This window comes from Hibiscus syriacus, unplaced genomic scaffold (assembly GCF_006381635.1).
Source record: "Hibiscus syriacus cultivar Baekdansim isolate YM2019G1 unplaced genomic scaffold, ASM638163v2 tig00001120_pilon, whole genome shotgun sequence".
Classification (NCBI taxonomy): Eukaryota; Viridiplantae; Streptophyta; class Magnoliopsida; order Malvales; family Malvaceae; genus Hibiscus; species Hibiscus syriacus.
The window spans coordinates 327647-350617 of NW_024061845.1; the positions used below are offsets into that span (position 1 = coordinate 327647).

Sequence of the window (22971 nt, forward strand, 5' to 3'; positions counted from 1 at the left end):
TACCATTATAGGACACAAACAAAACATGAATACACATTGGCACTAACTTTGCAAATAAATAACCACTATCATTTTACTTCATCTTTTTACAAAGGTTTACCAAACTCACTAATGGGTTTTACTAACGATATTCTTAACAAAAATACTTATTCATGTATGTCATTACCATGGATGAACAATATTACGTTTGATGGTACTTTCTTTTTAGGGTTTTATAGGAGATGATTGACTTGACCGATACTCAGACAAAATGTGGTCCAGCTATTTTTGCATACCACGTCTTCCGACTATTTATTTATGGTCAACCACTCCCTCTTACTCTTGCATTGATCTTCATTTATATACGCTAGCCTGATTTGAACTCTGAAACTGATTGCTTTGAACATTTTTTTTTTAATTTACAAGGAAGACCAATGCAGGCTGGGTGGCATAAGATTTGGAATTTACAACGTCTCATGAACGTCATCTGTTAAAATGAGACGAGAATTGAAAAAACACTCGTTAACTTTCATTGATAATATCATTGATTTTTATATACACGAATATAACAACAAACTTCTAACAGTTAAAACAGACTAACAATCAGCTTCTTAACACTCCCTCTCAAGTTGAAGGTTGAAAAACATTTTTAACTCGTAACTTGAATAGCAGATTGTTATGTTGCTGCAGCCCTAATGCCTTTGTCATGATGGCTACAATCTAATTTACAGTTGAAACATGCTCTGTTCGAATAAGTCATTCTTGTATCTTTTCTCTCAGGAAGCGACAATCAATTTCGATTTATTGGATATCCGTTTGAATAAGTCATTCTTGTATCTAAATTCATATTATTTATATAGATGTAAATTATGGATTTAAATATTTGAATATCACTATTGATTATAAAATAGAAAATATATTTTCTTTTAAAGGGATTTGAACCTTGATCATCGAACTTTTAGCGGATTCATTTTTATACAGATTCGAATATTTGGCATATTATTAAATGACTAAAATAATTATTCAAATATAATTTAATATCTTATAATATTCGTTACCTTAATACTTACAAAGAAAATATTATTCGCAACAATTTTATCTACATGTGCTTGATTTTTTGACATCATCATCAAAATACTCCATAATAATCCTTCAAACAATATATACAAAATTATCTTACAAACGAATGCTTATAAAGAAAACCCTACATTTCCTCGCAATAAGCCAATAACTAGATCTAGAAATAACCCTGCCTTGCAGACAGGAAAAAACCAGAGTACAATCAAAGACTACCCAAATGGTCATCCATGCACCGAAGGAGAAATCATGACAATATTATTTGATCCCGACCCTACAATTCCAATACCAGTTTTCCTAAGCATCTGGAAAACCACAACACCTGTCCTAGTCAATGACCAATTGTAATTTCCCACCAAATGTAATAACCCATAGCGTAAATTATAAACAACTAAAATACCAGACAATATATATATGTGTGTGCGCGCGTCTCTCTTCTCCTGATCGCCTAGAATCAATGGATTGCTTACTTTGATCTTGCAGTTATGATCCCTTCAATGGATCCAACCAGTGCAAACTGTTAGATTTGTCTAGAAATTAAGTTGACAAGTTGGAAATTTCATCTTGGTTGGTGGCTAACTTATTGGAAATTTCATCTTGGTTGGTGGCCAAACTTTGAACATGTGAATTTTATATTTGGTGGCTAACTTGTACACATTGGAAAATTCTTTGGTAGGTGGCCAAAGTTTGAACATATTGTTCTTGAAACTCAATATAAATAGGCCTAAGTATTTCCATTAGAAATCATCCCAAAAACAAGTTCTCTATTCCTCTTGTATTCTTCATTCTCCCACTTTGGGAATTCCAAAGAATTCCATTTGTTGTAATATTGGCGATATAGTGAAGTTATCATCCGGTGTGGTGCCCGAGGAGTAGACGATTCGTCGAACCTCGTAAATTTGTGTGTTCTCTCCTTTATTGTTTTTTATTCGGTTCTTTTCCATTGTGTTTCAATATTCAATAGTTTGACAGGTTTATCCACTGTGTAACATTTGGTGGTTTTAATCTTGACATTTTAGGTCAATTTTAAAACTATGTTCGTGTGGAAAATAACCCGTTTTCCCCAATAATTGACATCAGAGCTTCGGTTGAGGTTATCCTGGTGGTTCCGTTGTGAAAAGATACAGTTCGTGATATTGAATATTGTTCGTTAGAATTAAAATGCCAAAATACGGATCAGTTGAGACATCAAGCTCTTCATCTAGACCGGTAAGGAGGGTGATGTCAAATGCAAATTTCTCGGTGGAGTTGTTCGATGGATCCGGTCATTTTGGCATGTGGCAAGGCGAGGTGTTAGACGCTTATTAACAAGGTCTAGACATCGCCATTGAGGAAGAAAAGCCCGAAATATGGAGGAGAAAGAATGGGGAACAATCAATCGTTTGGCGTGCAGCACGATTCGATCTTGTCTTTCCAGGGAGCAGAAGTATGGCTACAAGAACGAGACTTCTACAAGTAAGATGTGGAAAGCTTTGGAGGAAAAATTCATGAAGAAAAGCTCTCAGAATCGTCTCCACATGAAGAAAAGATTGTTCAGATTTGATTATCAACCAGGCACCAGTATGAATGAACACATCACTGCGTTCAATGAGCTAGTGGAAAACTTATTGGGCATGGATGAAACCTTCAAAGATGAAGATTTGGCTTTGATGTTATTGTCATCTCTTCCAGATGAATTTGAGCACCTTGAGACAACGTTACTTCATGGTAAGGATAATGTTACCCTTAAAGATGTAACTGCTGCTTTGTATAGTTATGAACTCAGGAAGAAAACCAAGGAGAGCAAGTACGAAGCAGCAGAGGCCATGGTGGCAAGAGGTCGCTCGAAAAGTCAAAAGCCAAAGTGGAGAGGGAGATCAAAGTTTAAGTCCAGACTGGGAAAAGATGAATGTGCCTTTTGTCATGAGAAAGACCATTGAAGAAAGATTGTCCGAAGCTGAAGAAGAAAGGAAAAGCTGCTCCAGATGCATGTGTTGCAGAGCATGATGCATATGACTCTGACATATCATTGGTTGCTTCATCAACAACATTCCATTCCGATGAGTGGATATTAGATTCGGGTTGCACCTATCATATGTCCCCTAATCGGGAGTGGTTCTCCGATTTAGTGGAACTAAATGCAGGAGTTGTTTATATGGGCAATGACAATGCCTGCAAAACTGTTGGGATATGTTCAATTCGATTGAAGAATCAAGATGGATCAACCAAAGTTCTGACAGATGTCCGATACGTGCCCAGTTTGAAGAACAATCTCATCTCGTTGGGAGCCTTAGAATTCAAAGGCTCAGTAGTCACTATGAGAGATGGAGTTTTAAAAGTCACATATGGCGCACTTGTGATGATGAAGGGCATCAGAAAAATAATTTGTATTACTACCAAGGTAGTACAATTATTGGAGCAGTTGCAGCAGCTTCCGGAGGTGATGATTTGGACACAACCCAGTTGTGGCATGTGCGGTTGGGACATACTGGAGAGAAATCCTTGCAAATTATGGCAAAGAAAGGATTGTTGAAAGGTGCAAAGGCTTGCAAATTGAACTTTTGCGAGCATTGTGTTTGGGAAAGCAAAGAGAGAGTGAAGTTTGGCACCACTATAAATAATACAAAAGGTATGTAGATTATATTCACTCATATGTATGGGGGGGTCCTTCAAAGACATCGTCTTTGGGATGAAACCATTATTTTGTAACTTTTGTAGATGACTTTTCTAGAAGAGTTTGGGTGTATCCGATGAAGTCTAAAGATGAAGTGCTTCAAATTTTCCTGAAATGGAAAAATATGATCGAGAACCAGACTGGTAGAAAGATCAAACGTCTTAGGACAGACAATGGAGGGGAATATAAAAGTGACCAATTCTTTGACGTTTGCCATGTGTATGGTATTGTTCGACACTTCACTGTTAGACATATACCACAACAGAATGGGGTGGCAGAGCGTATGAATCAAACACTATTAGAGAAAGTTCGATGCATGTTGTCTAATGCTGGGTTAGGCAAGGCATTTTGGGCTGAAGCTGTGACATATGCTGGCCATCTCATTAATCGTCTGCCGTCATCAGCGATAGGAGGAAAAACACCATTGGAGGTATGGTCTGGAAAATCTGCTACTCTCATTATCGTCTGCCGTCATCAGCGATAGGAGGAAAAACACCATGGAGGTATGGTCTGGAAAATCTGCTACTGATTATTATTCATTACATATATTTGGATTCACTGCTTATTATCAGTGAAGGAATCCAAGCTTGATCCGAGAGCAAAGAAGGCTCTCTTTATGGGAACACACATGGAGTGAAGGGATTCTGCCTTTGGTGTTTAGACACCAAGAAGATAATTTGTAGCAGAGATGTTACCTTTGATGAATCTGCCCTATAAAGAAGGTAACAAGTGAAGCTGTCCAGACAAGTAGTACTCCGCAGCAGGTGGAGCATACTCCAAACAGTGGAGTTTCAGCAGATGATGATCCCAAGTTGATGCAGCTGATTCTTCAACTCCAATAGAAGATCAGAAGATGAATATGTTCAAACCCAAGAACCATTGGAGACACCAGAAACACTTGCAGATACAAGGCCAAGGAGAGAATTTCGTAGACATGCTCGATTTGTTGATATGGTGGCCTATGCTCTTCCAGTTGTTGATGATGATATCCCTATCACTTACCAACAATAATACAAAGCTTGGAAAGTGATAAGTGGAAAAGTGTCATGGATGAAATGTAATCTCTCCAAAGAACGACACTTGGAACTGGCACAATTACCGAAAGGTAAAGAGCCATTGAATGCAAGTGGGTATTTGTAAAGAAAGATGTTCGCTACAAGGCACGGTTGGTAGCTAAAGGCTACGCTCAAAAAGAGGGAATCGACTACAATGAAGTATTTTCCCCTGTTGTGAAGCATTCCTCCATTAGAATGATGATTAATTTGCAAAGTTTCAACATTTGGTGATTTAAGTAAAATGATGGAATAGTGTAATGATCTAATTGAGTTATTTGGTGTAGGATTGAATTATAAAGAAGGAATTAAGAGGGTAAAAGTAATTGAGTAAATGAATAATTAAATATTCTTTGGGGATTATATTAGAACCCACGTGGGTATTAGGTTTCCAGAATTCTCTCATTTCTTCTTCCTTCTTTCTTATCTTCTTCTCTTCCTTCTCCAAACGTGGAGCTTGCAAGTAAAGGTAAGAAGCTGAACCTTGGTAGTTTCTTTGATTTTTAAGATTGGAAATGAAAGTTTGGATGTTATATAAGCTAAAGGAAAGCTTATATGACATTAAAATTACAAGATAATTATTTTAGAGAGATTTGGAAAATGAGTTTTTAGATGAAATTTTGATATGGATGAGTTTTTGATGTTTGAATAAGATTTTTGACTTGTCATAGCTAATTAAGAAGTATGAAGTAATAGAATTGAAATTAGAACAGTTGAATTGGAGTAAGATTCTTCAATTCTATGGATGAGTAGTTTTCTTAGTTTTAGAAGTATTGAATGGATATCATTAGTTTAAGTAGTGTATGAGAGCTAAGAGTATTAAAGGGAGTGAAATATGTATGTTTGAGCTGAAATGAGATGATTTCCGGCTCAAATAGATTTCTGGGTTAGGGAATCGGTACCCATTCAAGGGGAACTGATACCCCCTCAACGAATATGAATTTGCAGAATGCTAGAGGGGAATCGATACCCCCAGGGGGGAACCGATACCCCCTCAACGGATATGAAATTCCAGAATGCTAGAGGGGAACCGATACCCCCAGGGGGGGAACCGATTCCCCCATGAGAAAAAAAGAAAGAAAGAAAAGAAAGAAAGACTAAGCTATAAATTCCTTAAATTAGTAAGCTATTAAAGCTTAATTTCAGACATAGACATCTGATGATCATCTTGAAATTATGTTTATGTAGATACCGGCCTACTCGAGTTCGGGAACAATCTACAAGTAGGATCGATCGAGGAAAAGGCAAGAAGTATAGGTGAGTGCATATGCATAGCATGATTATAGAAATATCCTGCATTCTAGACTTGTGATAAGTCTAGATTTTTATATCTTGATACATGAGCATATTCTGTATTATGAGACATGACATGAGTTCATATGAAAATGCATTATATGACATGAATATGTGGGAAAAATTATGAGCTATGTGAAAAGGTAAGAAATTACATGTCTACGCGATATAGACTATGAAATGTAAAAGCCCATGTTATGTAGATGAGAACTATAGGTATAGTTGGCATGCCAAGGGTAGAGGGTCTACGCGGTTCTTTAGACATATGTATATCCTTGGAACCTGTGTGAAGTCTTGAAAGACACATACTTGATCCATAGTATATGTATATGATTCTTAAGGAATTCTATGTGGTCCTTATGGACATCATTATATGGCACTACGGTGCAATTCTACGGGGCACTTCGGTGCATTTATACGAGCTGTGGTGACAGCATAGTGCACAACCTCACATTACTCCGATACCTTAGGTTCTTATGCTATCATGGGCCAATAAACTTATTAATACAGATTCATGAATGTTACAGTCATACGCTTACAGGTATGGATTGATGATGTATACTACATTGATTAAGTACATGTTTGCATCTCATCTCATATGATCCTGACATTTTCATTACATTACATTGCCTTGTTTATTATTGCCTCACTAAGTCGATGACTTAGCGTGTGAGTGTTTCACACGTAGGATCCGAGGAATTAGACGAGACAGGTGAAGCAGCTTGACAGTATTACTCCTGCAACCACCAGATCAGAAGCACTTAATCAGTAGGTCTTTTGTTATGTAAATAGCAGTTGGCATGTAATTAAAGGGTTAAGTTGTTTATGCTCTGAATATTTTGGTAAACTTATATTACAGTATGTATATTTTGTATTTTCTTAATATAAGATCAAATATTTTACTATTATTTATTAAGAGTTGTGTTTTAAAGTCAATGTAGTATCTCTGACTCATATCCGGGTCGGGTATAGGTTGGGGTGTTACATTTAATGGTATCAGAGCTATGGTTTAGCCGATTCTAGGCAAAACCAGAGTCTATGGAGTCTTTAAATGGAATACATGCCAACAAATAGCGAGAACTTCTGATCTGGTATAGTATGAGTATGTTGTTTTGCTAATAGAACAATGTGTTTATTCTATTAGATGTCCGGACATAATAGCTCCCGAAGTGAAGCGGGAGAAGATAGGCATGCTGAAAGCATAATTCACCTGCCCTGGCCAGGCGAGTGAAGAACAGGCATCTCAAGGAGTGCCTGTGCAAGATCAAGATACGTTCTTCAGAACGTTAGACGCTATTCTGACGCAACCTCCTGCTCCACTAACTCCAAGAATTAATGTAGCAAAAGAGTTGAGAAGTTTAGGAGCTCCCGAATTTAAGGGAGAAGCTGAGGAAGGTCCAGTGTCAGCGGATCTTTGGTTGAATGATTTGAAAATCATGTTAGATGGTCTCCACTGTTCCGAAGTGGAGAAATTAGATGGAGCTGTGTCTTTATTGAGGGTCAGGCGAGGATATGGTGGACGAATGTCACCATGAGGATGTCAACCGACCAGTTGACTTGGTCTTTGTTTTTAGAAGAATTTAAAAACAAGTATATTGGAGATCAGTTTATCCGACAAATGAAGCAGGAGTTTATGAATTTGAAGCAGATGAGCTGCTCTGTATATGAGTACGAATGTGAGTTTAATAAGCTGAGCAGGTTTGCAGCTGAGCTTGTGCCTACTGAAAAGATGCTTGCGAATGGTTCGTGGAGGCTTGCGCCCTAGACTTAAAGAAATGTTGATAGTATTAAACTTGTCTCGTTCCAGAGGTGATCAATCGTGCAAAAGCTCTTGAAAGGGCTCAGAATGAACGATTTGGGGACTCAAGAGTTCAGACATCAAAGAGGACGACTACTTCTTCTAGCTCAGCACCAACAAAAAGGGGAAGAGACTCAGGATTTCGATCACAAACTAGATCAGAATCAGTTGCATCGTCTGCTAGGGGAGCAAGTCAGGCAAGACCTAGACAGACGCAGTCAGTGGAATCTGGTGCTGGGAGATCTACTCCGGGTCAAGGAGACAGTGTCAGCATTGTGGGAAAAACCATTATGGAGCTTGTCGTATGGCAGCTTGGACTTGTTTTTGATGCGGAGATGCCGGACATTTTGTCCGGGATTGTCCATTGATTGTTGGTGAGCCGGCACCATCTGGAAGAGCGGGTTCTTCCTCACAAAGAGGACGAGGAAGAGGCAGAGGAAGGAACCCGTCTGAATTCTCTGCTCAACCTGAAGTTCGATCCACTGCTCGAGTATACAACTAAAGACAAGTGAAGACCGTGATGACCCTGATATTATAGCAGGTACTTTTCAGTTGTATGATAAATTAGTATTGGTACTGATTGATCCGGGTTCTAATTATTCTTATATTACAAGTAAGTTAGTAAAGGAGTTGGGGATTCCCTTAGAAGCTACGAGTAATGAGATTATAGTAACAACTCCGTTAGGCCATAGTGCCCGGGTGAATAAAGTCTGTAAGGGGTGTCCCATAAGGTTCAGGGAATTGAATTCCCTGCTAATCTGATGGAATTACCCTTTGACGAGTTTAAAGTGATTCTGGGAATGGATTGGTTGTTCCGTTATTATGGAGATGTTAGTTGCAGATTGAAAAAGGTAACTCTGAAAAGTCCAGAAGGAACAGAGATAAGTGTGAGCAGTGAAAAGTTTAATCCTTTAGCAAATGTAATATCAGTGATGTCTGCCAAGAATTATTGCTACAAGGATGTCAGGTTTTCTTGCAAATGTGATTGATTCAGAGTTCAAGAGAAAGGTTAGAGGAAATTCCAATAGTTCGAGAGTTCCCTGATGTTTTTCCTGCTGAATTGCCAGGATTACTTCCGGATAGAGAGGTAGAATTCCAAATTGAAATAATGCCGGGAACAGCTCCGATTGCAATGGCACCTTATCGGATGGCTCCGAAGGAATTGCAAGAGTTAAAGAATCAATTGCAAGATTTGTTAGAAAAAGGATTTATTCGACCAAGTGTGTCACCTTGGGAGCTCCGGTGTTATTTGTTAAAAGAAGGATGGATCAATGCGCCTTTGCATTGACTATCGACAGCTCAATAAGGTGACCATCAAGAACAAGTATCCCCTTCCGCGCATTGATGACTTGTTTGATCAACTAAAAGGAGCTTCGGTATTTTCGAAGATTGATCTACGTTCGGGTTATCATCAATTGAAGATCCAGGAGAAAGATATTCCGAAAACAGCTTTCAGAACGAGATATGGTCATTATGAATTCATCGTAATGCCATTCGGAGTAACGAATGCACCTGCTGCTTTCATGGATCTCATGAACAGGATTTTTCAGCCCTATCTGGACCAGTTTGTTGTTGTCTTTATTGATGACATACTGGTGTACTCGAATCCCATGTAGAGCATAGCACACATCTGAGGATCGTCTTGCAAATTTTAAGAGATAAAAGTATGTTAAATTGTCCAAATGTGAGTTCTGGTTAAAGGAAGTAATTTTCCTGGGGCATGTGATCTCGGCAGTTGGGATTAGAGTAGACCCTCAGAAAGTTAAAGCTATAATGGATTGGGAAGTTCCTAAGAATGTGTCTGAAGTTCGGAGTTTTCTTGGACTTGCCGGTTACTATCGAAGATTCGTTAAGAATTTTTCGATGATTGTGCTGCCTCTAACAAAGCTAATGAGAAAGAACGTACCATTTGTTTGGACTTCTGAATGACAAGAAAGCTTCGAAGCTTTAAAGAGAATTCTGACGGAAACTCCGATATTGGTTCAACCGGAATCTAGCAAGAATTTTGTAGTATACAGTGACGCATCCCATCACGGTTGGGTGTGTATTAATGCAAGAAGGAAAGTGGTAGCGTACGCATTGAGACAGTTGAAACCACATGAAAGGAATTACCCCACTCATGATTTAGAAATGGCTGCTGTAGTATTCGCTCTCAGGATTTGGCGTCATTATCTTTATGGGGAGCGTTGTTACTTATATACGGATCATAAGAGCCTGAAGTACCTGATGACTCAAAAAGAATTGAATTTGAGGCAACGTAGATGGGTAGAGTTCTTAAAGGATTATGATGTGATAATTGACTATCATCCCGGAAAGGCTAATGTGGTAGCAGATGCTCTGAGTAGAAAGACGTTTGCAGCTTTACGAGCTATGGATGCAAGATTATCTTTAACGAGAGACGGTGGTCTTTGTGCAGAATTAACCCTTAAACCAGCATGGTTGGAACGAATTGGAGAATTGCAAAGTAAAGATGAAATGTGTTTGAAAAGAATTGAACAAGTAAAGAACAAAGAGATTAAAGATTTTAAGATTAAGTCAGATGGAAATCTATATTGTAAGGGAAGAATTGTAATACCCGACGATGATGACTTGAAGAAAGAAATATTAACAGAGGCTCATTGCAGTCCGTTAACAATGCACCCGGGTGGAACCAAGATGTATATGGATTTGAAGAATCGATTTTGGTGGTCAGGGATGAAGCGAAGCGTCACCGAATTTGTGTCTAAGTGTTTGATATGTCAACAAGTCAAAGCCGAGCATCAAGTTCCATCAGGATTATTGCAACCGCTTTTCATTCCTCAATGGAAATGGGAAAATGTTACGATGGATTTTGTTTCGGGGTTACCCTTGACTCCGAACAAAAGAGAATCAATCTGGGTAATTGTTGATCGATTAACTAAGTCAGCGCATTTCCTCCCTGTTAGAACGAATTTCTCTATGGAAAAGTATGCAGAGCTGTATATTAGAGAAGTTATTAGATTGCATGGAGTACCTGTTTCCATAGTCTCTGATCGAGACCCTCGATTCACCTCTAGATTCTGGAAATCTTTGCATGGAGCGTTGGGGACTCGTTTAAACTTTAGTACGGCTTTTCATCCTCAGACTGATGGGCAATCAGAGAGAACTATTCAGATATTGGAAGATATGCTGAGAGCATGCGTAATGGAATTTAAAGGATCATGGAAAGTATTTCCGCTGGCAGAGTTCGCTTACAACAATAGTTATCAGTCGAGTATAAAGATGGCTCCCTATGAAGCTCTTTATGGAAGGAAATGTCGTACGCCTTTGAACTGGTATGAGCTTAAAGATAAAGAAGTGCTTGGTCCTGAGTTGATTCAGGAAGTAGAAGAAAAGGTCCGGATAATTCAGAAATCTCAAGCTGCAGCAGACAGGCAAATCATATGCAGATCTAAAAGGAAAGAAATTGAATTTCAAGTTGGAGATAAAGTGTTTTTAAAAGTGTCTCCATGGAAGAAGGTGTTGAGATTTGGTCGAAAAGGAAAATTGAGTCCTCGGTTTATTGGACCATATAAGATTGTAAAGAGAGTAGGACCGGTAGCATATCAACTAGCTTTACCACCTGAGATGGAAAAGATACATGATGTCTTTCACGTTTCAATGCTTCGAAGATATCGATCGGATCCCTCCCATATTGTAAATCCAGAAGAGATCGAGGTACAACCGGATATGACTTATGAGGAAGAACCGATTCAAATTTTAGCACATGAAGTTAAGCAATTGAGGAACAAGACTATTCCTTTGGTCAAAGTGTTGTGGAGAAATCACAAAGTAGAAGAAGCAACGTGGAGCGTGAAGAGGATATGCGACATCAATACCCTCATTTGTTCGTGCAATGAAAAAATTCGAGGACGAATTTTCTTAAGGGGGAGAGATTTGTAACATCCTCCATGCCGGGTTAGTGATTAATTTGCAAAGTTTCAACATTTGGTGATTTAAGTAAAATGATGGAATAGTGTAATGATCTAATTGAGTTATTTGGTGTAGGATTGAATTATAAAAGGGGAATTAAGAGGGTAAAAGAGTAATTGAGTAAATGAAATAATTAATATTCTTTGGGGATTATATTGAACCCACGTGGGTATTAGGTTTCCAGAATTCTCTCATTTCTTCTTCCTTCTTCTTATCTTCTTCTCTTCCTTCTCCAACGTGAGCTTGCAAGTAAAGGTAAGAAGCTGAACCTTGGTAGTTTCTTTGATTTTTAAGATTGGAAATGAAAGTTTGGATGTTATATAAGCTAAAGGAAAGCTTATATGACATTAAAATTACAAGATAATTGTTTTAGAGATAGATTTGGAAAATGAGTTTTTAGATGAAATTTTGATATGGATGAGTTTTTGATGTTTGAATAAGATTTTGACTTGTCAATAAGCTAATTAAGAAGTATGAAGTAATAGAATTGAAATTAGAACAAGTTGGAATTGGAGTAAGATTCTTCAATTCTATATGGATGAGTAGTTTTCTTAGTTTTAGAAGTATTGAATGGATAATCATTAGTTTAAGTAAGTGTATGAGAGCTAAGAGTATTAAAGGGAGTGAAATATGTATGTTTGAGCTGAAATGAGATGATTTCCGGGCTCAAAATAGGATTTCTGGGTTAGGGGAATCGGTACCCATTCAAGGGGAACCGATACCCCCTCAACGAATATGAATTTGCAGAATGCTAGAGGGGAATCGATACCCCCAGGGGGGAACCGATACCCCCTCAACGGATATGAAATTCCAGAATGCTAGAGGGAACCGATACCCCCAGGGGGGGAACCGATTCCCCATGAGAAAAAAAAGAAAGAAAAGAAAGAAAGACTAAGCTATAAATTCCTTAAATTAGTAAGCTATTAAAGTTTAATTTCAAGACATAGACATCTGATGATCATCTTGAAAATTATGTTTATGTAGATACCGAGCCTACTCGAGTTCGGGAACAATCTACAAGTAGGATCGATCGAGGAAAATGCAAAGAAGTATAGGTGAGTGCATATGCATAGCATGATTATAGAAATATCCTGCATTCTAGACTTGTGATAAGTCTAGATTTTTATATCTTGATACATGAGCATATTATGTATTATGAGACATGACATGAGTTCATATGAAAATGCATTATATGACATGAATATGTGGGAAAATTATGAGCTATGTGAAAAGGTAAGAAATTACATGTCTACGCGATATAGACTACGTGAAATGTAAAAGCCCATGTTATGTAGATGAGAACTATAGGTATAGTTGGCATGCCAAGGGTAGAGGGTCTACGCGGTTCTTTAGGACATATGTATATCCTTTGGAACCTGTGTGAAGTCTTGAAAGACACATACTTGATCCATAGTATATGTATATGATTCTTAAGGAATTCTATGTGGTCCTTGTGGACATCATTATATGGCACTACGGTGCAATTCTACGGGGCACTTCGGTGCATTTATACGAGCTGTGGTGACAGCATAGTGCACAACCTCACATTACTCCGATACCTTAGGTTCTCAATATGCTATCATGGGCCAATAAACTTATTAATACATATTCATGAATGTTACAGTCATACGCTTACAGGTATGGATATTGATGATGTATACTACATTGATTAAGTACATGTTTGCATCTCATCTCATATGATCCTGACATTTTCATTACATTACATTGCCTTGTTATTATTATTGCCTCACTAAGTCGATGACTTAGCGTGTGAGTGTTTCACACGTAGGATCTGAGGAATTAGACGAGACAGGTGAAGCAGCTTGACAGTATTACTCCTGCAACCACCAGATCAGAAGCAACTTAATCAGTAGGTCATTTTGTTATGTAAATAGCAGTTGGCATGTAATTAAAGGGTTAAGTTGTGTATGCTCTGAATATTTTGGTAAACTTATATTACAGTATGTATATTATTGTATTTTCTTAATATAAGATCAAATATTTTACTATTATTTATTAAGAGTTGTGTTTTAAAGTCAATGTAGTATCTCTGACTCATATCCGGGTCGGGTATGGGTTGGGGGTGTTACAAGAATATTGTTGGCCTTGGTAGAACAATTGAATTTGGAGCTAGCTCAACTTGATGTAAAGACGACTTTCTTGCACGGTGATTTAGAAGAGGAGATCTATATGACACAGCCAGAAGGATAGAAAGATGGTGGTTGTGAGAAATGGGTTTGTAAGCTGAACAAATCGCTATATGGATTGAAGCAATCTTCGAGGAAGTGGTACAAGTGATTTGATAGCTTTATGAGGAGGCAAAAGTATACTAGAAGCAAATATGATCATTGTGTGTATTTGCAAAAGCTCAAAGATGGATCTTTCATTTATCTTCTCTTGTACGTTGACGATATGTTGATCGCTTCGAAGAGTCAAAAGGAGATAGACAAATTAAAGGCTCAGTTGAATCAAGAGTTTGAGATGAAAGATCTAGGTGAGGCCAAGAAGATTCTTGGTATGGAGATAAGCAGAGATAGACATAGAGGGAAACTTTGTTTAACACAGAAACAGTATCTGAGAAAGGTATTACAATGTTTTGGCATGAATGAAAATACCAAACATGTAAGTATCCCATTGGCTTCTCATTTGAAACTTAGTTCTCAATTATCTCCTAAAACTAACGAAGAATGAGTGTATATGGCAAAAGTTCCATATGCTAATGCAGTTGGGAGCTTGATGTATGCAATGGTGTGTGCGCGTCCTGACATTTCACAAGCAGTTGGAGTTGTGAGCAGGTACATGCATGATCCTGGAGAAGGACATTGGCAAGCTGTGAAATGGATTCTACGGTATCTCCAACAAACCGTGGATGTTGGTTTAGTTTTTGAACAGGATGAAGCACTTGGTCAGTGTATGGTTGGATATGTTGATTCCGACTGGTGATTTGGATAAGCGTCGGTCAACTACTAGGTATTTGTTTACTAGTGCTAAAGCCCCAGTAAGTTGGAAGTCTACATTGCAATCTACGGTGGCCTTGTCTACTACAGAGGCAGAATACATGGCAGTTTCAGAGGCTGTAAAGGAAGCAATTTGGCTTAACGGGTTGATGGAAGACTTGGGAGTTGTTCAAAGTCACATTAGTCTTTATTGTGACAGTCAGGGCGCTATTCACTTAGCGAAAAATCAAGTCTACCATTCAAGGACTAAGCATATCGACGGGAGGTATCACTTTGTGCGGGAGATCTTTGAAGAAGGAAAGATTCTACTTCAGAAAATTGCGACATCAGAAAATCCTGCAGATATGATGACCAAGGTGGTAACAGTAATCAAGTTCAATCATTGTTTGAACTTGATTAACATCCTGAAAGTATGAACACCTTCGGGTGTGTGGCGCTTGTGAGCGCAATTAGAGGCACTACAAATTTGGGGAGTTGAAGAAGTTGAGTAGGCTTGGTAATTTCAAGCCAAGGTGGAGATTTGTTAGATTTGTCTAGAAAATAAGTTGACAAGTTGGAAATTTCATCTTGGTTGGTGGCCAACTTATTGGAAATTTCATCTTGGTTGGTGGCCAAACTTTGAACATGTGAATTTCATATTTGGTGGCTAACTTGTACACATTGGAAAATTCTTTGGTAGGTAGCCAAACTTTGAACATATTGTTCTTGAAACTCAACTATAAATAGGCCTAAGTATTTCCATTAGAAATCATCCCAAAAACATGTTCTCTCTTCCTCTTGTATTCTTCATTCTCCCACTTTGGGAATTCCAAAGAATTCCATTTGTTGTAATATTGGCGATATAGTGAAGTTATCATCCGGTGTGGTGCCCGAGGAGTAGACGATATTCTCGTCGAACCTCGTAAATTTGGTATGTTCTCTCCTTTATTGTTTTTTATTCGGTTCTTTTCCATTGTATTTCAATATTCAATAGTTTGATAGGTTTATCCGCTGTGCAACCTTTGGTGGTTTTAATCTTGACATTTTAGGTCAATTTTAAAAATACGTTCGTGTGGGAAATAACCCGTTTTCCCCAACACAAACAACGTTATGGGAAGGCACACGATGCTGAAAGTCTGAAGCATCACCCACTTAGCCGACCAGATTTCCACGTTCCTCTGATTGAAGTACATCTGCACTGGAAAATATATTGATAGAGGCCAAAAGTAAATACCTCCCTGCACTCCCAAAACTTGGTTGAAATACGGGAATAACATGGCGATTATCGTTGTGGATGCTACGAACATGGTCCGTAAACACATCCGGAGAATGCTTAATCGAAAAGCTTTCACAAGTGGGAGTTTCACTTTGAAATCCTTGTGTATGTATCCATTGTCGGGGAATTTCTGAGACACCCATTTTTCAACGTTTGCAAATAGTGGTTGACTGTAAACCTGATGAAATGAGAGCATGGACACAAAACACCTATGTTATTTGATCGGATTCGGGTCTGTGTCTATTCATTTGAAGGATTTTTAGGTCATATTTCCATATATATGTTCCTAATAATGATGATGTTCAGCTGAACTAGAAAATCTAGTACCTGATATCCTCCAACTAGGTGGATAACAATGCACATATTGGCAAAGTTTATGAGCCAATACGGTTCGTAAAATCCGAAACCAGTCAAGAGGTTTCCTGGTGTATTATCGCCGAAGGCTGCATATCCAAGTGCTCCACAACAGATATAGAAGAAGGTTGTTGCTGAAATTGATATGACTGAGGTTGTCTTCATGGTGTCTATCTCTGACGGAGGTGACAAAGTATCCTTCAAGTTTTGAAAATTGTAATCATCATCAGTTCAGCATATAACACATCAATTATCAGTTTCGAAATCGATATGAAGTCATGTTTAATGGCGGAAGACCTGTATCTCAATAAGAATTAGGGAGTATGGATAGGCGAATGCTATGTCTCCAAGTGCTTAAGAAACCAACCAGACTTTTTCACCATTAGTAGATGTTGAGATTCCTCGGATGGAACCCATAGCAAAACCATTTGCTGCAATTTTAACAAGATCAAATGGGTAGGATCTTTGTCAATTTCTTCCAAATATTCTACAATGAGAAATTTGTATTTACAAATATCTAGGATCATCACTTTACCTATGACTTTAACAATGCCAAGTGCAAGACCAATGACAGAATAAGCAAAGGACATGATTGCAGCAACCACTGATAGCCATTGTATGTTGTGGAAATTATTTATCTGAGATAGTATTAATTGAATAGCTCCGAAAGCTAGCATGTATTGAGCATCTCCAAAATAGCATTCAGCATCATTCCCTTCTTTGTGGTAACAGTTCGATTTTTGAATTGCTCTGCATTCACAAGTAGAACAGGCATTGACAACCAAAACCATACCTCTCAAAAGAGGAGAATCAATAGCAACAACCTATGTTACCCGGAACCGGGTGCGAGTGTCCTTGGAGGGTTCTTTCATGTATGTTCATTCTTTTCAAGTTTTTTCATGTATGTGGAAGGCCCTTTGAGAGTCATATCTCATACTCTTGTTTATATATGCATCGGGTGCAAGTGTTGGACATAGGTACTTCAAGAAAATGAAGAGTCAAAGTAACATAAGAGCAGCGTCTTTTGACTGAACTAGTCATACGAAATTAGGATCGAGCAGTGGGAGTAAAAGGAACTTGATAACACACCTCAGGCTAATAGCAGATGTAATTGTATATGCTATTCCCATACCATACAAGCCTATCTGAACAAAAAGGCCGCAAATCCTTGCATTCGTTTGCCCTGAAAATCCATGTTAAGCAACTAGAATTTATTACCAACTAGCAAACAAACAGTGAAGTATGGTCTTAGTAGCCGCAGGCATTTGATTTCAATATAAGGATTGGTCTCTTTTATATCAATGGCATGGTTCTGGTGCATGATTTTGACTGAAAATTACTTGGTTTTTCAAGTTCTTTTTCCTATTAATAAAGCCTGATTAGATTTGATTTTAAAGTTTAAGCAGTTCAGAAATTCTTGGAGATTACCCAATCCCTGATGCACACATCACAGCATAGGCAAGGTAAAGTATGATTTTTTCTAAATACCAGCAGAAGATGGTCCAGACAAGTGGAAACTCAGGAAAAGGATTACGTGAAAGAAAGGAATTTAGTGATCAAGGTGGTGGACATGTATGCACTATATGATCAATCCATAGCTCCACTAGGGCCCCACCACACATCATCATCACCATATTATTCAGCAGCAGAATTAATATTCATGTTCATCATCATCACAACATTTAAGAAATAACCAATGAATTTAACTTCATGCGTTAAACTAAAAATATTCATATTATATTTATATCTAAATTTTCGATATGGGTTTATATTTGACAATTAAATTCAAATTTAGCTAATTATGATAGAATCTAAATCCTTGTGGAATTTCCCTTGATGCATGGATTACACTACAAAAGAGTGATGAAAAGAAAATTCTTGCAGAACTATAGAATTATGAGCATAAAAACTATCTAATCCTTTTTTCTATGCTGGGTTCAGTGATTTAATCTACCATTTCATATCTACCAATATTTTCTCAATTCCCTTGTAAACTCTAGCAGGCAATCGTGCAAACACTAGATACGTTTTTTTCTTCTTCAGACTTTTAAATCTATCAGCAGTATTAAACATCATTAATAAGATATTTTGAATTCTTTAATAAAAATCTGGAGTATATGTAAATATGATGAAGTGTTCAATAATCTCACCTAAATTGATATTAACAGCATCGATGTAGGACCGATTTCTGACCGGTCCAACTTCAGGATCGGTAGTTTTATAACAGTTGCAGAGAAGGTAAGTGGAAATCAAAGTGACCGATGCGAAGAGCAGCATAGCCAAAGGACCAAAGGTCCAGCGATCCACCCCAGTTGAGCCATGCTCCACGCCAGCGATAGCACACCGGCGCCTATGACGCTCGTTATTATATGCGCCACCGCCGTCCATACGGTACCTTCATCGAACCATCAATCGAAATTTCGAATTATTGAATAAATTTCATGTTAAAAACAAAATAATGATCCACAAGTGGAAATGATTATGAAATCGTGAAATTAATATCGAAACTAAGGGAAACATATTACTTACAAGTTCTACGGGGGGGCTTACGAGGTCGTGGCTGGTTCGTATTGGCCAACAACGGGGCTTGATGATCTGAATGCGCTTCTTCCATGCCGTTTTTTATTTAAGTGTAGCACTCTTTTTACTCTAACTCCCTTACTTCCTGTAAAGAAAAAAAAAGAATATTGGTTGATATTTATAGATGAAGATTACGTACAAAGAAGCAACTTCGAATTTGAATTCCATTGAAGAAAAAGATGCGATGTGTAGTACTTTCGTGTTGCATATTAAACCTAAGCAAACTACCAGAAATTTACTGAACTTTCTTGAAGATTTAATTGAAAAAATAGGCAAGAGCATGCTTAGTAGTACGATTATATGTAATGTCACTATCATTTTAAAAAATGTACTAAAATTGTAATATATACTTAATAATGAGATGTAATACGCTGGTTGTTGACTTTATGTTTTAATTATAAAATCAGGGTTCAATTTTCATTCATAAAAATTAAATATATTTTATAATCAATTGCTTCTTTTTACGATAAAAAAATTAATAGAAATTTCATGCTCAACATAGTTTTATACAATAAAACTTATTAAATATCATGGGAAATTCTATTTTACGTTGTTTGCGTGTTTGATTTTTTTTAGTTTGGCGTAAAATAAGACATTGTCATGATTTCAACATGGGGAAAATTAGATAACCACACTCCTTTGAGGTCACATTTCCCTTTAAAGAAAAAACAAAATCAGCACTACTTAATTAATAATGATGAAGGCTGGGTTTGTGCAGCTGTAAGGCTAAGAATCCAACCTCTAACCTAACCCAACCTTCCAACTCATTGGCTTATCCAATACTTCTGACATTAATTCGAACTCTACCACCCATTTGTTGCATGAAAATAATTAACACGCTCTTCGATTACTTTTATTTATTCACTTTTAAATAATAAAAATATTATTTAATTTCAATTATTATTGTAAATAAATTAATAGGATATATAAATGTTAAGCGTAAAATTCATTATTATGCTAATAAAAAAAGGATACATTAATAACTTTTTTCACGATGTGGGACTAAAATAATATTTTTTGTAACATTAATGACTGAATTAACAAAACGTATAGTTGAATTAACAAAATAGAAACACACTAACTGAATAACTAAATTTATGATTTACCCTAACATTTATTTTAAGGTACTTTCTATCTTTTCAAAATACTTTTGTATAATTTTAAAAAATAAAATAACTAGAGCCATTATCAAAGGTTTAAGGATGTGAGATAAGGATATAGTCAAAGAAATTACAACAATGCTATTAGTTCGGCATTCAAGGATTTAGCTTGTCATGCGGAACATATCAACTCGACGACGTATTGCACTTTGCCGATGTTCAACTACATTAATTTTTATGGGAAATACCGTCCTGATCTTTCTGCTAGTGAACGTCGCAAAGGGAATGAAGGACTTGCTTCCCCCACGTTACTGCCATCAGCATCAGAGAAAACTAGTGGCAGTCAACAGCTAATATGAAGCACTTGCTTATCTAACTCTGATGATATGAAGCTGCACCAACAGAGGTTGGAACATTCAGGAGTAAACTGATCAATATACTGAAAATTGCATTTCCACCCACTGTATATCTGAACATAACAGATTGTAGTTTCCAACAACTTTTAGCTTATCACAGCAATATGAACAAATTGATTCACTTATGCGACTGACGATCTTTACCCTATCTTTGATACATTTCAAATCAAAATTGATTTACCATATCGTAATATGAGGTCAAGAAATAAGGTGGCAGCGCATAAATTTGCAGAAAACCCTCACTGACCATTTCTGTAAGAACTTCTGTTGCCTTTGATGTATAGCTGTTTCGAAGAAGCCCTTGGATCATTACATTATAACAGCAGCTATTAGGCGAGCAACCATTATCTTCCATGCTCCTAAACAATTGGCATGCTTCATCTGGCAATCCCACTGTATAGAATCCATTAATAATTACAGTATATGTGTAAACATCGGGTTTTAAACCATTGACTGAGAGTTCACGAAATATTTCCTTTGCAACTTCGATGTGGCCAGCTTTGCACAAGCCATTAACCCACACTGTTCTGCATTGCTCGGAAAACTCTCAATGCCTCTTCGAGTTTACCACCTCTGCAGCAACCATCCAGCAGAATGGAACAGGTCACTAGATCTGGAACTTGTCCAAAAGCCAACATCTTTCTCCAAAGTTCCTGCAGCTGAAATCATCCGTAATTGAAACATACCTTGCATAAGAGTGCTGTACATGACAACATTAGGCTCAATGACTTGCTTTCTCATTGTACCGACAATATCTTCAGCTTTAGAAACCACCCCTTTCTTGCAATGTGCATCAACCAATGTGTTGTACGTGACAACATCAGGCTCAATGTCTTGCTTTCTGATTGTGTCGACAATATCTTCAGCTTCAGAAACCATCCCTTTCTTGCAATATGCATCAACCAATATACCATACGTGACAACATCAGGCTCAATGCCTTGCTTTCTCATTTTATCAACAATATCTTTAGCTTCAAATATCATTCCCTTTTTGCAATACGCATCAACCAATATAGTATAAGTGACAACATTAGGCTTAAGCCCTTGCTTTCTCATTGTGTGAACAGTATCTACAGCTTCAAAAATAAGCCCCTCCTTGCAAAACGCATCAACCAATATATTATATGCGACAATATTAAGTGAAATATTGTTACCCTTCATTTCATTCAAAAGCTTTGTTGCCTCCTTCTGCTGGCCCGAATTAAACATAGCAAGAATTAAGCAATTGTAAGTAATGATATTTGGTCTATTGCCCTTAACCTTCACCTCGGAGAAGAGATGGAGAGCCTCCTTTAACAACCCACACTTACAAAGACAATCAATGACAGTGTTATATGCTACAATATCGGGTTTGAAACCATCTGTTTCCATCATCCTTAGTAATCTAACAGCTCTACCGGTATCACCAATCTTACACAACCTGTTTTGTACTGTAAGTAATTAAATGAGGTTGATACCTTTTTCAACCATTCCATCAAACAAACTCGCAGCCTGTGATATCTTTCTTTATTTGCGAAGTCCATTAATCAAAGTGGACAAAGTTACGGGAGTAGGTTCAACACCTATCTTCAGCATTTTCCCCAAAACGAAAAACCTAAAATCAGTTTGACCTAATTAACAAAAGCAATTAATCAAGACACTCAAAGAATAAGCATCGTGAGGAACTACTACTAAGTCCATCTGGCTACGCATAGAAACAACAGTGGCATGATGTTTCATTCGAACAGTGGCTCCAAATAATTTAGTGAACTCCACAATCGAAGGCTTTGGGCATTTCTGAATCATCTTATTAAACGAAGTCAGAGCTTCAACAATATTATCGAAGTGGTCATGATTCTTCCGGTTTCCCCTTACAGACATGGAATTACTTAAAGCTTTGTAGTGGGTAGCAAGGATTTTAATAGAAGAAGAAAAAGAAGAGTGGAAAGTATCGTTCGAGCATTGACAATTGAAACAAAATGAAAATGAGTACGAATTAATTTTTTTAAATCGAATGATCATTTGTTTAAAAAAAATAAACAAAGTGATCAAATATTTTACCCTATAATTAATATTACACTAACTTATTAATTCCCTTTTCTTTTCTAGCTTACCTCGCCCGGATTCTCCTGAGAAACAAAACAATGGGAAGAAGAATGGGTGACGGCCGCTCACCTGCTGCTTCCTCCTCAGTTCTTAACCACAGTATACTCAGCCGTCGACTCTAATCTTGTCAACATTCCTACTCCACCGTCGATGAAATCGTCGATCACCTTCGAACTAACTACCCCGATTACAAACGCATCAAGCAACAACCTTTAACCAGGGCCATCCAACAAGCTCTTCAATCCTCTTCCAAACACACCCAAAAGACGCCTCCTTCACATTCTGATTTCAAATTCGATAATGATAGTGACGAACATGAGCATGACATTGCAGCTTCTTCTTCCTCGCCTTCGCTTTTGCGTTCGCGGAAGAAGCTTAAGAGAACCAATGTCACTGAGCAAAGGTTGCAACGTTTAGAGGAATCGCACATTGAAATGAGACG

General features: G+C 37.5%; 1 protein-coding gene and 1 pseudogene across 1 annotated transcript; both read right to left on the reverse strand.

The window, feature by feature from the left end:
• Positions 1-1471: 1471 nt before the first annotated feature.
• Positions 1472-18751, reverse strand: LOC120121335 (annotated as a pseudogene).
• Positions 18752-20371: 1620 nt separating this feature from the next.
• On the reverse strand, positions 20372-21815 carry LOC120120143 (pentatricopeptide repeat-containing protein At4g11690-like). The gene is made up of 3 exons (XM_039139853.1): positions 21344-21815; positions 20626-20957; positions 20372-20497 (listed from the first exon to the last, which is right to left on the reverse strand). The coding sequence occupies exons 1-3, from the start codon at positions 21813-21815 to the stop codon at positions 20372-20374; spliced, it is 930 nt and encodes a 309-aa protein (XP_038995784.1).
• Positions 21816-22971: the final 1156 nt, after the last annotated feature.